The following is a 17,097-nucleotide window of genomic DNA, read 5'->3' on the forward strand; positions in this document are numbered from 1 at the left end:
GGTTTGTAGGTTCCCAGCTTGGGTGCATGTGTGTTAAATGAGATCTCAAATATGGAAGAAATGCTGGTTTAGTGGCAGATGAAAAGTTTAATTTGGGCTGTGTTACATCTGGGGTGACTGGAGGGCTTCCAGGGGGTAGCTGAAGGAACATATCTGAGCTGGAGACAGAGGCTTGGGAGTGACCAGGATAGAGTAGAGACTGGCACCAGAACAAGTGTGGTGACCTGTGGAAAGTAAGTATCTTGAGAAAGATGGTAGCTCAAGGCAGGAATTCTAGAGAACTTCATGATTTAAGGGGAGAGCAGCGGACGACGAAGGAGATAGAGCAGAAATGGTTGGGAGGCCAGGGGACCTGGAGAACCCAGAGAAAGCAGACGTGGAGGGATCAGTCAAGTGCAAAGAGGATTCCAGGATCATGAGGCCTGAAGAGTGCACATTGGATGTGGCCACTTGGAAGTCCCTGTGTGCCTCGAGTGATAGCAACTCCAGCAGACTTGAGGAGGGAAACGCCGAATCGGACTTCTCGGGAATGGGTGGGAGTGAGTAGTTTCTTGAGAAGTTAAGATGAGCAGGGGCAAAGAGTGATGGAGCCATTACAGAGGAAAAGGCTGAAGAAGCTTGGGAAGAGGCCGTGGTCAGACGGAAAGATTGAACAGGAGGAAGGACTGGAGAAGGCGGAGTAAGGAAGGCTGCAGTCAGGCCGGGCTGGCATGCAGAGGGGGAGCTGCTGGGGAGTGCTGGTGGTCTTGTCTTCCCGGTGACGCAGGAAGCAGGCCACTGCAGAGACTGTGGGGGCAGACACTGGAGAGAGGCTTGCAAAAGCTATTGAGGGGAGCAGGAGAGGAGCTGTCTCGTGTCCTTGCTATCAATCAGCAGGGCAAGCAGAAGGAAGAGCAGGCCACCCTGAGAGCCCAATGTAGTGGGAGAGCAAGTGTTGCGGGGACACCGTTCAGTGTGTCCAGACTTCATCTGGTAGCTGAATCCTGGCTGGTAACCCAGTGGCGGGGAACCCTGGAGGCCCAAGGCATGTGGCAAAAAGGGAGCGGGAGAGGGTGGGAGCACATGGAGGGAGTCAGCATTCTAGCTGGAAGGCACAAACCCGAAGGATGACAAGCTCATGGGAGATCGATACACTAACTTCAGAAGTGTTCACCATATAGTAAGTAGAGTCTTAATCAAAATGTAAGGAATCGCCCTCCTTTCTTCTCGCTAACAACCTGTTTGCCAATCCCTTCGCTGGCTGCCTGTTTTATTTTACGTTTAGTGGTTGTGAGGGTCTGGGTCTCTCCCCACAAACTCTGTGTTTAGAACTTAAGATCCACAATCTCAGACTCCCTGACGTGTGCAAATTAGAGCTGGACAGATCACCCCTACCCCACTCCCACCCCCCGGGGACAATATCGTACCCCTCTTATCTCTGAATAGGGTGTTATTGTGGTAATCAGAATAGATTTCTTCTGGTTCAGTCTTTAAAAATGATTATGATCAGTATACCTAAGGGCCAAACTAGTTTTGGACATTACCTAACAAACAAGTAATAAACAGCACAGACAGGCAAAAACTGTTGCAGTGTGCACGGTGGCGGGCATGGGCAGACACTGGTCCCAGCCCAGTCAGCCTTCCTTGGGGTGACCCAGGCTCCTGGGGTATAGGAAGGAGATCTGGGGTTGGGGGGCCACTGGAGAAGCAGTGGGGGAAGGGGAGCAGGAGGGGAGGAAGGGAAGCAGGCGGGGGTGGGAGCAGGAGGGGGGCCCTTAGGCCCAGGAAGGAGCAGACCCCACCAACCTCCACCACGCAGGAAAGGGGAGGCATCGTTTGCCTTTTAAAGTACCTTTAAAACCTGGTACTTGGATAATCAGCTCTGAGGAGCTTAAAACTGGGACATTGCATTGCTTTTCAAAGAAATCTCTGTAGTCCTGTGGTTACATGGTTCCTTAAAATCCTTCCTGTGACTTCTAAATGCCTTGGAAACAATTTCTAGACACTTTCCTCTAGTTACAAAAAGAAGGTATTAGTTTTGTGCTTCTATAAAAACTTCCTATGTGTAAACAGTGAGTATAATTACAATGATACCTTTAACCTAGTTATGTTGCCACCCCTCCCAACAGAACTTCTTGGGTGGATTTGACCAATTGTATAATGGGGCTCTAGCAGGTTTTTTGGTTTTTTTAAAAAATATATTTTATTGATTTTTTACAGAGAGGAAGGGAGAGGGAGAGTCAGAAACATCGATGAGAGAGAAACATCGATTAGCTGCCTCCTGCACATCTCCTACTGGGGATGTGCCCGCAACCCAGGTACATGCCCTTGACCAGAATCGAACCTGGGACCTTTCAGTCCGCAGGCCGACGCTCCATCCACTGAGCCAAACCGGTTTTGGCAGGGGCTCTAGCAGTTTTAAAAAGAAATAAAGTTGTGTGCATTTGTATTCAATTTTAATATTTTTGATGATTAAAAACCCAGCTAGATAGAGGAGATCCTGTCTTGGAGGAGGAATTTCAGCGACTGACGACGGAAATTAACCAGAAGCGGGTTGTTCACAATCTGGAAGAAGTGGGTAGCTTTCCTTTATTTTGAATCTAACTATTGGCAGCTCTTTAAATGCTCACTTTTAAAAAGCTCAACAATGTTAAATAAATCCTCTTAGCAAGAGATCCTTAATAACCTTTAAAAGGCTTATGTTTTCAGAGTGTTTTTACTACATACTCACAGTAAAACATCACAATTCACATACTTTGGCTTCTCCTTCCCACCCTCACTTTCTCCTTCTGTTCTCCTTTGGCATTTCCATCCCCTCTGCTCTCCATGCCGCTGTCGCTGTCGGAAGGTCGGAAGGTGGGCCTCTGGGCCTCTCTTCATCGGCCCTCCCCTTGGTGGGAAGGATACAGACAGGAAGCCAGAAGCCAGACTTCAGGTCCCAGCTCTACCACAGGTCTGGGACCTTGGAAAAGCCCTCTGGGCCTTGATGCCTTCGTTTCTTCAAATGTCCAATGGGGACAGTAGCCCCTCCACCTGAGTATCCACTGCCAGGTGATAGTTCCTGATTGAACCCCAATTTTTAATGTTAATGGCAAGATTCTTCCTAATCTCCCACCTTCATCACCCCCACTTTCTTTTCCTGGGTTTGCCACATCTGAATTATTTCAACCTCTTTTCTTCTCCCCCACATTTAACCTGGCCACCAAGTCTCGCCAATGGCTCTTCCACAAGGTCATACCCAAGCCCAACCTCCAGATCTCACCCCCACTAATCCAGCAGACTGTCTGTTCATATATCTGTCCCTCTGCCCTCTCCTCTCCAGCCCACTGCATGTGCAATGTGAGACATTCATTTCTGATATATTTTTCTCATATTATTTCCCTGTTCAAGAATCTACAGTGCCTGAGGCTCTGGCTGGCCTCAGTACACCCTCAGGCACCCTGTCCCCTGCATTCACTGACCCAGCACCTCCCACTGCGCCCATGATATGCAGGCACTGCTGGTGCTGGGGGAAGGCTGAGCATGGCAGTCCTCCACCGGCATCATACAGTCTGCTCCTCTACGTCAGGATACAGTGCTGGCACCCACCACATCTGACTTCATTCTTCTCCCTCAGGGTCACATGTGTTTGCTTGAGCTTCCTGAACTAGACTATAAATTTTTTAAAGCCCAAAACTCCCACTTTTAGATCCAGCCCAGTAAGTATTCCCTATGATGATGTGTATACTAAAGCGCTTAATAAATGCTTATTATAAAGCAGAACAAACAACAAGTAAACTAGTTTGGGGATCACATGCAAACATGTTTATCACATGCTTATATTAGGGGTTACATTGTAAATCTGAGATGTGCTTTCATGTTATGTCCACAGAAAAGCAAGAAATTTGAACCTGATTTTGATCCACTTGTTAATAACACTTGGGTCAGCAGGTTCAGGGCACAGAGACGGTTTCAGCAAGCAGCACGCAAGGTAAGTCTCAGCACCAGATTGAAATTTTAATTTGCTTAGTCATCAGCACAAGGAAATCAAACACTGAGTTCTTTTGTAACTGCTTTATTGAGATATAATTTGCATACCATAAAATTTACTCTTGTAAAGTGTACAATTCAGTAGTTTTTAGTCTATTCACAGAGTTTTACAACTATCACCACTATCTAATTTTAGAACATTTTTATCGCCACAAAAAGGCACCTGGTTCCCATTAGCGGTCATCTCCATCCCCCGGCCCTGGAAACCACTAATCTACATTCTGTCTCTGCGGATTTGCCTCTTCTGGACATTTCATATAAACGGAATCATACAATGCATGTCCCTTGGCAACTGGCTTCTCTTTAATGTGTTTTCAAGGCTCACCCATGTGGTAACATATATCAGTACTTCATTCCTTTTTGTGGATTAACTAGCATTAAATTCGTGCACCGGGGAAAGGGTGGTGGGAGTTAGGTGGAGGCGGGCAAAGGTGGGGGGAAACAGGAACAGAAAGAGGCTTTGCTGTGGGCGTTGACACACTGCCGTGTGCAGACGATGTTTTGCTGAGTTGTACACTTGAAACCCGTATGTTTTGTGAACCAATGTCAACGACGCAATAAATTCAATAAAAAAAATAAAATAATCTCTTGCATAATTATTATCAAGGCTACAAGGTCAGGCTGGATTTCTCTTTGTCTCTTCAACATGTCTCCTTTGGTCCTTGCCCAGGGTCTTTGTACTTGCTGGTTCCTCTGCTCAGAACCTTCTTCCCAGGATCACTCTCTCCTTATCACTCAAGTCTGAGATCAACCCTCACCCCCTCAGAGTAGCCTCCGCTAATTATTCTTGCATAATGGCCAGACCACTCCCTTCCCAGCCCCCAGTCATGTCTTCGTGCATTTACTCTCTTATGTTCTTCATGGTGTTGATCTTGTTTAAGTGTTTACTGTCATCCATTCCACCCCCCACGCCCCAGTTTACACACACACGTGGACCATCACCTCTGTGCAGGCTAGTATTTGTTTGCTCCCACTGTATCTCCAATGCCTTGCACAGAACTGGCCACAGAGTAGCCACTTCATAATATCTGTTAAGCCAGGGGTGGGGCATGTCCAGCCCGCGGGCGGTATAAGGCCCTCGAAATCATTTGGTCTGGCCCTGCCGAAGTATCAGGGGTGAGTTAATTAAATGTTTGACCAAATACAGCAGGCTAGTTTTTAAGTTGATAATTTTGTATGGCCTATGGTTTATGTTACAAATATCCAAATGGCCCTTGGCAGAAAAAAAAGGTTCCCCACGCCTGTGTTAAAAGAATTTTCACAGGATGGAAAGGAGTGTTGGTTACGGAATGAATAATCATTCCAATAACTAGGACAGATTTGCGCGCATCCGCTCTGAAGTCAAAGCACAGCAGTGTGCAGTGAGCATGGCCCATACTCCACAGCCCCATTTCTACAGAATTGTCCCTTCCGTTTGTCCTTCAACTCTGAACACGACACAGTGGGAGCACTGCTATTCAGATACACTGGAAAAAGGAAATGCAGAAATAGTCATTGTTTCCACTCTGGAAATATGGGGAAACCGAGTCTCGTAAACTGGGTAAGGCAAGGCTAGATGACAGCCCGGTCTCGTTTGTATTCAGGGAAGTCAGCATCACCCTGGTGTTGAATTCCCAGCCTCGGCCTCAGGCAGCAGCTTGCCACTCTCCTGGTGAATTCTGACTTACAGCGGTGGCCTTAGCCCTTAGCGGTGGTTGGGAAAAATGAATTAAATCAAATGACGAAATGAGCATGTGTCAACGACTCGTTTGAAACCCTTATTCTTTCTGATTCTAGATCATGGTTCACCGACGGTTACTTAAAATGCTGGACATCATGCGTTTCATGGACAGAGAGACCATATTAAAGAGGCTCAAGCACAGCAGACAGTCGATAGCACAAGGTGAGATACGGCCGGGAAGTCAGCGATGCTTCGGCCAGCTGTCGTCACAGCATGAGGTTTCTTTACAATGAAGTTGGCTGCGTAGAAATACGATGTTTTCATAAATCACACGTATGTTTTCTATGGCTGCTAAACCAGTCACCATAAATGTGTGGCTCAGAACAAACGTGTGGAGGTCAGAAATCTAAAATCAGGGATCCACAGGGCTGGGTCCCTGAGGCGCCAGTGGAGAATGTGTTCCTGGCCTTTCCCGGCTTCCGGAGGCCACTGGCACACTTGGCTCCTGGCCACTTCCTCAAGTCACTGACCTCTTGCCTCTGTCATCACGTCTCCTTCTCTGACTCTGACCCTCTTCTCTCCCTCTTTTATGGATCCTGTGATTACTTTAGGCCAGTGGTTCTCAACCTTCTGGCCCTTTAAATACAGTTCCTCATGTTGTGACCCAACCATAAAATTATTTTCGTTGCTACTTCATAACTGTAATGTTGTTACTGTTATGAATCGTAATGTAAATATCTGATATGCAGGATGGTCTTAGGCGACCCCTGTGAAAGGGTCGTTCGACCGCCAAAGGGGTCGCGACCCACAGGTTGAGAACCGCTGCTTGAGGCCCACCCAGGTTACCCAGGACAATCTCCCCATCTCAGTCAAGATCCTTAACTTAATCATGCCTGCAAAGTCCCTGTACCATGTAAGGTCGCCAGAGACTGGGACAGTCAACACGTATACTTGCTGGCTGGTTGGCTGGGTCTGGTTTTATCTCAGCCTAGCATTTACACACACAGTGTTTTACCTCATATTATCTTTGCTATTTTTAAAAAGTTCCAATCCACAGGTGGGCTGGGGCTGTTGGAGGCCCATCCTCAGTAGCTCTAGGAGCCCAACAGCCACATCACCATCTCCTTCCAGAAAATGTATTTCCAATCTGTGGCTCAGGTGCAGACCCACAGGCGGGCCTGGTCTCTCCAGCCCTCCTCCCTCCTGAGCCCGAGCCCCTGGACCTGGCTCAGGCTGCCCTGTCCTCCCCAAAAATAAAGTGAAAATAAAATGACATTTTTTATACTTTGGAGCGGGGTGGAGGTAAAGGACAAAGGAGACATTTAAAATGGGAATAAATACATGCACACATAGATACTGTGATTGGAATGGCATGTAGCAGGTACCACATGGTGTGTGACAGATAAGCAACTGAAGATGGGGGTTTCACATAGAAATACCTTAGGAGTCTCCCCAAAAGTGCTGTTTTGTTTTTCCCTCATAGAGAAGACTCCCTCCAAATACCATCTGCTGCGGCACAGTCAAGACAATCACTCCAGCTGGGGCTTTGTGTCACCCAAGCAAGTGCTGCCCTTCGCCTTCCCATCCCACAGTCCTCCCCAGGGCTTCGATGAGCTGGTGGGTGCTGCTGGGCTGGGGAGGGGCCGGGCTCGGTCAGATGGTTGTTCGGCAGACACCAAGGCAGGCCCTATCGCTGTCTCGGTCCCTTTGCCTCCTCTGAGAGGCTCCCCCGGGAGATCTGTGCCCAGGGACTGTGGCCAATGGGAAGCCAGGGGTCATGTACCACCACGGCCTGGCATCCGACACACTTGTGCAGAGCTTCTGAGAGCCGGGGCTGGCCCTTTCCAGCCTGGGGCCCAGCAAGGGCACTGAGCGGAGCTTGGCAGCCCAGGTTCAGGCCCGAGAGCAGCTGGGCAGACGGAGAGACCAGAGGACCTGGCCTGGCCGGGAGGCAGGTCCTGCTCCGCTGAGTCCTTCTGCGGCGTGAGCAATGGAGAGGCCAGAAGGACGGCCCAGAATCCCACAGTCTAAGCTCTAACCCATCAGGCTCATAATTCCCCCGTCCTCCTTCCCTCCCTACCCCCCTCCTGCCTGTTCTCTCTCTCTCTCTCTCTCTCTCTCTCTCTCTCTCTCTCTCTCTCTCTCTCATCCTGGCAAGAGGTGTGGTATTTCATCCCTCTTGCCCAATGGGTGCAATGATGCATTATAATAAAAAGAACAGCCCTGCATTACATCCACCATGAGTGAGGCAGTGTCCTAAGGGCTTCAGTTGAACCATCTCTTTAATCTTCAACAAATCTATGTGCTGCGTATCATCTCCCAGATGAGCAGGAAACTGAGACACAGGGACATCGCCAGAAATAAAATGTTGCCCCCGTTCACATAGTTGGCAAAAGAAAGTGTGTTTAAGTTGATATTGAAAGTGCATACGCTGAAAAAAAAAAATCAGTTTCAAACACTAAACTTGCCATTCACATCCTATAATGTGTGTTAAGCATTGCAGGACTGACTAGAAATTCCATGTATTTTCTGCATTAGAAAGTAAATGACTTAAAAGATTAGAATATTTTGTTCCTAGGAGGAAAAAAAAATCTGATTTTCCAGCGAGAACAGATATCTGACACCTAATCATTGAAGGCAGAGATCGCCACCGCGCTCATTCCTTTTGAGCAGCTCAAAGCTTAGGCATTTCATTCGCTGCTTTAATTAGTTCTACAAAGGCTGCTCTGCTGCTCAGAGCTGATGCAAAGCAGACTGCTCAGCATTCTTGCCTTTAAAGAGTTCTCAAATTCATTTCACGAATACTCTATTTTATCAATTTTAAAATAACTTTTAAAATGTATTTAGCATCTTTGCCCAGCCAACGTGGCTCAGTCATTGAGCATCAACGTAGGAACCAGGAGGTCACGGTTCAGTTCCCGGTCAGGGCACAAGCCCGGGTAGTGGGGCTCAATCCCCAGTGTGGTGGGATGTGCAGGAGGCAGCCGATCAATGATTCTCTCTCATCAGTGATGTTTCTCTTTCTCTCTCTCTCTCTCTCTCTCTCTCTCTCTCTCTCTCTCTCTCTCTCTCCCCCTTCTTCTCAAAAATAACTAAAAATATATTTTTAAAAATATTTAGCATCTTTGAAATTAGGAAGTGTCTTATAATTGATGGCATATTAACATGCATCACACTAATTTAATTATGGTGTCTTAGATCTGGTGAAATACCGTGTTTATTGAGTGCCATAATACAGCAGGCGCTGTTTCAGATTCTCTAGGTGTCTGAGGCAGCTTGGCCTGCAGGACGTTGATTGGTAGTGCTTTAGGGATTAGCAGCTGTGGGAGGGTGGTGGGAGCGGGAGCAGGAGTGGACAGAGAGAGAAGCAGCACTGCAGACCTTCTTGACAAAGGCCTCAGCTGAATTCATGAGGAGCTCTGATGCTGAGATAGGGTGAGAGGACCCAGCATTAGACCTGTCGCTGGAGGTGGGCTGCCCTCGGAGGGGCACGTGGCCTTCCCTGAGGCAGCGCCTGCAGCCCGGGCACCTCCTGAAGAGGGCTGACCCCAGAGAGTTGTTTGTATGAACTGGACTCCTAGCAACTGGGGGACTGAAACCTTTGAGCCTAAAGGTGATTCTGGGTGGCACCTTGCAGCATCCACCACAGTAGAAAATGAAAATGAAGAATCACTTCTACTAAGAGACAAGGAGGGAAGGTTGGCCACCGCCACCTCCAGGCCCCACACGTGCAGTAGCGACTGTGGTCGCGGGAAGGGATGCTTTAAGAATAGAGCTGTTCACTTCATGTTCAGAGTGTCAGGGCCAGCAGCACAGCCACCGTTGCTTAATGTGGTTATGTGTCAATTCCTTGCATTTTCCCCTTTCAGGCTCCTGGCGGCCTTGGACCTGTCCCAATTAAACCTTCAGACATTCAAGTCAAGCACCATCATTCCTTCTTCAACCTGCAGGTCAGACCGACTACATGGTATCGTTAATTAGGCTCCTTATGACATGAACGAAACCTTTGAATTGCATTATTTTAATAGCTTATTTTACTATGGACTGTACTGTGTCACATACTGTGTGTACTTTCCTGTTGTCATTTTATGGTATGTGTGAAGCTAACAGACTCTGTTTTCCTGATGTGGCTTATGGGATCCAGGATCCTTCCTTATTCTGTGGAAATACCACCTATTATGCACACATGAAGGCACACAGGTTAGAAACTTTAAGAAAAAGCACAAGATGAGGTGAACAAAGTTAGTCAGTCCTCCTTGAGTATATATGACCACTTCTGCTTTTGAAAATATAAATATTTTTATTTTTTCAACTACAAAGAAGTATAAAGATAATTCTTTATTGTTGAAAGTATTACATATTCCCTTTTTTCCCCCCATTGACCCCATCCAGCCCGCCATCATCCCCGACCCCAGGCCCTCACTGCCCCACTGTCTGTGCCCATAGGCCATGCATATATTCATGTAAAGTCCTTAGCTGATTTCCTCGCACCCACCCACCCTCCCTCGCCTTCTCTCTAAGGTTCCCCACTTCCATGCTTCTGTGTCTCTGGATCCACTCCATTCATCAGTTTATTTTGTTACTTAGATTCCACAGATGAGAGCGATCATGTGATACTTATCTTTCTCTGACTGACTTATTTCACTTAGCATGATATCCTCCAGGTCCCTTTATTATGACTCAAAGGGTAAGAAATTCTTCTTTTTTACTGCTGCATAGTATTCTGTGATATAAATGTACCACAGCTTTTTTATCCACTCATCTACTGATGGGCACTTGGGCTGTTTCCAGTTCTTAGCTATTATAAATTGTGCTATGAACATAGGGATGCATATATCCTTTCTGATTGGTGTTTCTGATTTCTTGGGATATATTCCTAGAAGTGGGATTATTGCGTCAAATGGGAGTTCCATTTTTAGTTTTTTGAGGAAACTCCATACTGTTCTCCACAGTTGTTGCACCAGTCTGCATTCCCACCAGCAGTGAAGGAGGGTTCCTTTTTCTCCACATCCACACCAGCACTTGTCATTTGTTGATTTGTTGATGGTAGCCATTCTGACAGGTGTGAGATGGTACCTCATTGTTGTTTTAATTTGCATCTTTCTGATGATCAGTGACTTTGAGCATTTTTTCATATGTCTCTTAGTCATCTGTACGACCATTTTTGAGAAGTGTCTATTTAGGTCCTTTGCCCATTTTTTAATTGGATTGTTGGTCTTCCTTTTGTTAAGTTGTATGAGTTCCTCATATAGTTTAGATATTAACCCTTTATCAGATGTATCTTTGCCAAATATGTTCTCCTATACAGTGTGGTCCCTTTTTGTTTTGTCGATGGTTCCTTTTGCTGTATAGAAGCTTTTTATTTTGATGGTAGTTCCATTTATTTATTTTCTCCTTAAGTTTCCTTTGACTTATGAGATGTATCCATAAACATATTGCTATGAGAGATGTTTGAGATTTTGCTGCCTATGGTTTCCTCTAGGATTTTTATGGTTTCCTGACTTAAATTTAATTCTTTTAATCCATTTTGAGTTTATTCTTGTGAATGGTGTAAGGTGGAGGTCTATTTTCATTTTCTTGCATGTACCTGTCCAATTTTCTCAACACCATTTATTGAAGAGAATTTCTTGACTCCATTGTATGTTCTTGACTCCTTTGTCAAATATTAATTGAGCATAATGGCTTGGTTCTATTTCTGGGGTCTCTGTTCTGTTCCATTGATCGATATGCCTATTATTATGCCAGTACCAGGCTGTTTAGCTTAGAGTGGTTTGTAGTATGAGTTGATATTTAGTATTGTGATTCCTCCAACTTTGTTTTTCTTCCTCAAGATTGCTGCAGCTATTCAGGGTCTTTTTTTATTCCATATACATTTTTGGAATATTTGTTCTAAATCTGTGAAATATGCCGTTGAAATTTTAATAGGGATTGCATAGAATCTATAGATTGCCTTGGGTAGTATGGACATTTTAATGATGTTGATTATACCAATCCATGAACACAGTATATTCTTCCACTTGTTTATATCTTCTTCTATCTCTTTTTTCAATATCCTGTAGTTTTCTGAGTACAAGTCTTTTGCCTCATTGGTTAAGTTTATTACTAAGTATCTTAATATTTTTGTTGCAATGGTAAATGGGATTCTTTGTTTAATTTCTCTTTCTGAGAATTCATTATTGGTGTATAAAAAAGCCATCGATTTTGGGGTGTTGATTTTATATCCTGCTACATTGCCAAATTCATTTATTAAATCTAGTAGTTTCTTGGTGAAGTCTTTAGGGTTATCTATGTACAATATCATGTCATCTGTGAATAGTGAGAGTTTTACTTCCTCCTTTCCAATTTGGATGCCTTTTATGTTTTCTTCTTGTCTGATCACTGCAGCTAGAACTTCCAGAACTATGTTGAATAAGAGTGAGGAAAGCAGACATCCCTGTCTTGTTCTTGTTCTTACGGGAAATGGTTTTAGTTTTGGGGTATTGGGTATGATGGTCGCTGTAGGTTTGTCATATATGGCCTTTATTGGGTTGAGATATTCTCCCTCTATTCCCACTTTGCTGAGAGTTTTTATCAAAAATCGCCATTGGATTTTGTCGAATTCTTTTTCTGCATCTATTGATATATCACGTGATTTTTGTCTTTCAATTTGTGTGATCTATCGCGTTTATTGATTTGTGAATATTGTACCACCCTGCATCCCTTGAATAAAACCCACTTGGTCATGGTGTATGATCCATTTAATATATTTCTGGATCCAATTTGCTAATATTTTGTTGAGCATTTTAGCATCTATGTTCATCAGGGATGTTGGCGTGCAATTCTCTTTCTTTGTAGTGTCTTTATCTGGCTTTGGAATTAGGGTAATGCTGGCCTCATATAAAGAGCTTGGAAGTGTTCCTTCCTCTTGGATTTTTTGGGAATAGTTTGAGGAGGATAGGTGTTAGTTCCTCATTGAATGTTGGGTAAAACTCTCCTGTGAAGCCATCAGGACCAGGACTTTTGTTTGCTAGAAGTTTTTTAATTACTGCTTCTATTTCATGAGTTGCTATTGGCCTATTCAAGTTTTCCGATTCTTCCTGATTCAGTTTTGGGAGTTTGTATGTTTTTTAGGAACTTGTCCATTTCATCCACATTGGCCAGCTTGTTGGCATATAGTTGTTCATAGTATTTTCTTACAATCCTTTATGTTTCTGTGGTGTTAGTGGTTACTTCTCTGTTTTCATTTCTGATTTTATTTATTTGGGTCCTCTCTCTTTGTTTCTTGATGAGTCTGGTTCATCAATTTTGTTTATTGTTTCAAAGATGAGCTCTTGGTTTTCATTGATTTTTGTATTGTTTTTTTGTCTCTATGTTATTTATTTTTGCTCTAATCTTTATTATTTCCTTTCTTCTACTTACTTAGGTTTTCTTGTTGTTCTGTTTCAAGTTGTAGGGTTAAATAATTTACTGTTGCTTTTTCTTGTTTTTTGAGGTGGGCCTGTAGTGCTAGGAACTTCCCTCTCAGGACTGCTTTTGCTATGTCCCAGAGATTTTGGGTTGTTGTGTATTCATTTTCATTTGTTTCCAGGAAGTTTTTGATTTCTTTCTTGATCTCGTTGGGAACCCATTCATTGTTAAATTACATGCTATTTAGCCTCCATGTGTTTGGATGTTTTGGGTGTTTTTACTGTAGTTGATTTCTAATTTCATTCCACTGTGATCTGAGAAGATGCTTGATATTATTTCAGTCTTCTTGAACTTGTAGAGACTTGTTTTGTGTCCTAACATGTGGTCTATCTTTGTTAATGATCCATGTGCACTTGAGAAGAATGCATGTTCTGCAGCTTTGGAGTGAAATGGTCTATAAATGTCAATTAAATCCATCTGGTCCAGTGTGTCCTTTACAGTCACTGTTTCCTTGTTAAGTTTTTGTCTGGAAGATCTATCCAGTGAAGTCAGCAGAGTGTTAAAGTCCCCTACTATGACTGTATTGTTGTCAATTGTTCCGTTAAAGTCTTCTAGAAGATTTTTATATATTTAGGTGCTCCGATACTGTGTGCATATATGTTTACCATGGTTATATCCTCTTGTTAGATCAATCCCTTTAGTATTATGTAGTAACCTTTATTGTCTCTCTCTTTTTTTTGCCTTTATTGTCTCTTGTGATGGCCTTCATTTTGAAGTCTATTTTATCAGATATGAGTATTGCTACTCCAGTGTTTTTTTATCTTTTCCATGTACATGGAAATGTTTTTTCCATCCCTTCACTCTCATCCTGTGTGGTCTTTTGTTCTGAGGTGGGTCTCTTGTAGAGTATATAGTTGGGTATATAGTATATAGTTGGGTCATGTTTTTGTATCAACTACCCTACACCTTTGATTGGAGCATTTAATTCATTTATATTTAATGTTATTATTAATAATTACTTATTTATTGCCATTTTAATTCTGTATGCCTAGTTTTCTCTCTCCATTTCTTCTCATTACAGCAATCTCTCTAGCATTTGTTGTAATGCTGGCTTGGTGGTGATGTATTCCTTTAGCTTTTTTTTTTCTGGGAAGCTCTTTATTTGACTGTCTATTTTGAATGATAGCCTTGCTGGATATAGTATCTTGGTTTCAGATCATTGCTTTCCATTACCTTGAGTACTTCATGCCATTCCCTTCTGGCTTGTAGAGTTTCTGATGAGAAATCAGGTGTCTGCCTTATGGGAGCTCCTTATAGGTAACAGTTTGCTTTTCTCTTGCTGTCGTTAAGCTTCTCTCTTGTCTTTAATTTTTGGGATTTTAATTATGATGTGTCTGGGTGTGAGCCTGTTTGGGTTCTTCTTGTTTGGGGTTCTCTGAGCCTCCTGAACTGTGTGACTTTTTTCTTTACCAAATTAGGGTAGTTTTTTGCTATTATTTCTTAAAGCATGTTCTCTATCCCTTTCTGCTTCTTCTGGCATGCCTGCTATTCGAATATTGGTACGTTTCATGTTGTCCCACAGTTCCTTTAAGCTGTCGTCCTGTTTTTTAACTGTTTTCTCATTTTGGTTCTCTGATTGAGTGATTTTTTTCAACCCTGTCTTCTAATTCACTGATTTGACCCTCACCTCCCTCTAATCTGCTGTGTATTCCTGCCAATGTGTTCTTTATTTGTGCTATGTCATTTTTTATTTCTGTATTTATAGTTACTATATTATTTCTCATGCTGTTGAGCTTCTTTACCATCCTTATTCTGAACTCTATGTCAGATAAATTTCTTATCTCTATTTCATTTAGCTCTTCTTCTGGATAATTCTCTTGTTCTTTCATTTGTGGGTTGTTTCTTTGTCTCCTCATTTTGGCTGCCTGTTTGGATTTGTGACTATGTATTAGGTAGATCTGCAATGCCTCTCAATCTCTAGTGCAGGACAGTGTCAAACACTTTTTCTGACTAATTAGATCAGGCAAATACTCAAAGCCTCCAGAGACTGCCTCGATCTACAGCAATGGTTCTCAACCTTGGCTGCACATTAGAATCACCTGGAAATATTTTTAAAATCCTGATTTCTGGGCTTCATCCTCCGGAAATCCTGTTTCTTTGTTATGGGATGGGGCCAAAACATTAGTAACAAAGAAACAGAATTTCCGGAGGATGAAGCCCAGAAATCAGGATTTTAAAAAGATTCCCAGGTGATTCTAATGTGCAGCCAAGGTTGAGAACCAATGATCTACAGACTTATAGGATTCTGTCTTGAATTGCCCTCAGGCAATCATCCACAGGTGTTGCAAGAGGTTTTTTTCAATAGGGTGGGGCAATTGCTTCTGCCTAGAGGGCCAATTGTTATTCTCAGTTTCTTAATGGGCCTCAGCAACTTTGCACTGTGGGGCAAGGTGTTTTCTAATAGGGTGGGTCAACTGTCTTCCCACAGCAAGGCTGCCTGTATAACAAATGTCTGTGTGGGAAAGATGACCTCCACAGCATGAAGGAATGACAGCACAGGAAACCAGGGTGTCTGCCTTCTGAGCTCTAACCCCAGAGCCCCTGATCCTGCTCACACAGTTCCAGTCCACTCTTCCCTCCCTTTGCTGGAGAGCAAGGTGGTTGGCTCCATAGGGAATTCTGTGCATTGGCCCTTTAAGAGGGTGCCTGAATTTCCAGCTGCTTCTCCCTGACAGACAGCAACCCTGCTGCTTTTCACAGCCAGTTATTATGTGGGTACCCTTCTCAGCTCTGGTGCTCCCTGCTAGGGGAGCCCAGGTTGAGGATTAGACCCCAGAGTTGTCAGTGACAACCCCTTCCCCCAATCTGAGGTATCTTTCTAGAACTTCAGTTGCTGTCTGTGGGAGCCCAGCCAGCCCTTTCATGCCTCCACCCCTCCTACCAGTCTCTGTGGTCTCCACTTTCAGTCCACAGTTAACAGGGTTCTCTCCAGCAAGTCTTCCATTGATTATTCAGGAACTTTTTCTGTGTTTCAGTTGTAATTCCAGTTTGGTCATAGGAGAATGTCTGTGCAGCATCCACTTATTCCACCCTCATTTTTAATCCTCCCCTGAAAATATAAATATTTTTAATTACTAACCAGTAGTTGAGGTCTTTCTAAGCATGTGGCACTGAAGGGTACTTGTGGGGACTGGCACCAAGTCACCCAGCACAGTCAAATGAACCATTGCCACAATCTTGTGGCAACAGCATGGAGCTTGTTTTCTTTTACCACCAGGCAGCTCAGAAGTGTTATCGTTGAGAGTAGACACCATTAAATGGTCACAAACTTTTAGGAATATTGAATCAGTCATCTTGTTTCACCCCCAGGTTCCTCAATTGTACAAAATTAGGGGGTACCAGCCATTCTCTGTTCAGTTGTCTTCAGCAAGTTACAGACCTCAAAAGCTTGCTCGAGCCCTGAAGCAAGGAGCTGAGGTAACACATCCCCCCTTTGGGAATTGCCCTCACCTTTCCCCTCTTGTCCCAGCATCAAGACTCACACTGCTCTTGGTCCTTGCACAGGATGAAGCCACCACCGTGATAGCTCTGCCAAAGCAGGACGTCACCCCTCAGTCCCCTGGCAAGATCTCAATCTTGAACATGAAGCCACCCAAGGCCTTAGCTGTGTCTCCAGATTATGACCCACTTTACATCTTTGTAAGTGACCATTGGCAGAAGTTTTGTGTTCTGTGTTCCTTTATTTCAGCAGTTGCTTTATAAGAAAACAGATGTATTAATTGGGAATGTTTTTACCTCTTTGGAATGTCAAGGTTTAAACAATATGTCATCTTCAAAATTGCTTGCTTGGAGAATATCAATGCTTCTTTTTTTTAGTAATCCCAGCATTTATTTTTATAACAATAGCTTTGTGATCTTTTCTAATTATATATCATATATAATATATTAGAGGCCCGATGCACGAAATTCGTGCAAGGGGCTTGGCCCTCGCAGCCCCGGCTTTGTCTGGACAGTCGTCCGGAAGGTTGTTCGGCTGTCTGGTC

At 43.9% G+C, this 17,097-nt stretch overlaps 1 protein-coding gene across 1 annotated transcript in view; it reads left to right on the plus strand.

Annotated features, from left to right (window-relative positions):
- Positions 1 to 17,097, plus strand: part of CFAP221 (cilia and flagella associated protein 221) — a 91,507-nt gene that overhangs the window by 57,865 nt on the left and 16,545 nt on the right. Inside the window, exons 13-19 of the mRNA XM_081095455.1 lie at positions 2,464 to 2,553; positions 3,851 to 3,949; positions 5,785 to 5,890; positions 7,152 to 7,285; positions 9,538 to 9,618; positions 16,424 to 16,531; positions 16,619 to 16,753. Coding sequence (XP_080951581.1) covers positions 2,464 to 2,553; positions 3,851 to 3,949; positions 5,785 to 5,890; positions 7,152 to 7,285; positions 9,538 to 9,618; positions 16,424 to 16,531; positions 16,619 to 16,753 — 753 coding nt within the window. The remainder of the gene's footprint in view (positions 1 to 2,463; positions 2,554 to 3,850; positions 3,950 to 5,784; positions 5,891 to 7,151; positions 7,286 to 9,537; positions 9,619 to 16,423; positions 16,532 to 16,618; positions 16,754 to 17,097) is intronic.

This window comes from Myotis nattereri, assembly GCF_964212035.1.
Source record: "Myotis nattereri genome assembly, chromosome: 7".
Taxonomy (NCBI): domain Eukaryota; kingdom Metazoa; phylum Chordata; class Mammalia; order Chiroptera; family Vespertilionidae; genus Myotis; species Myotis nattereri.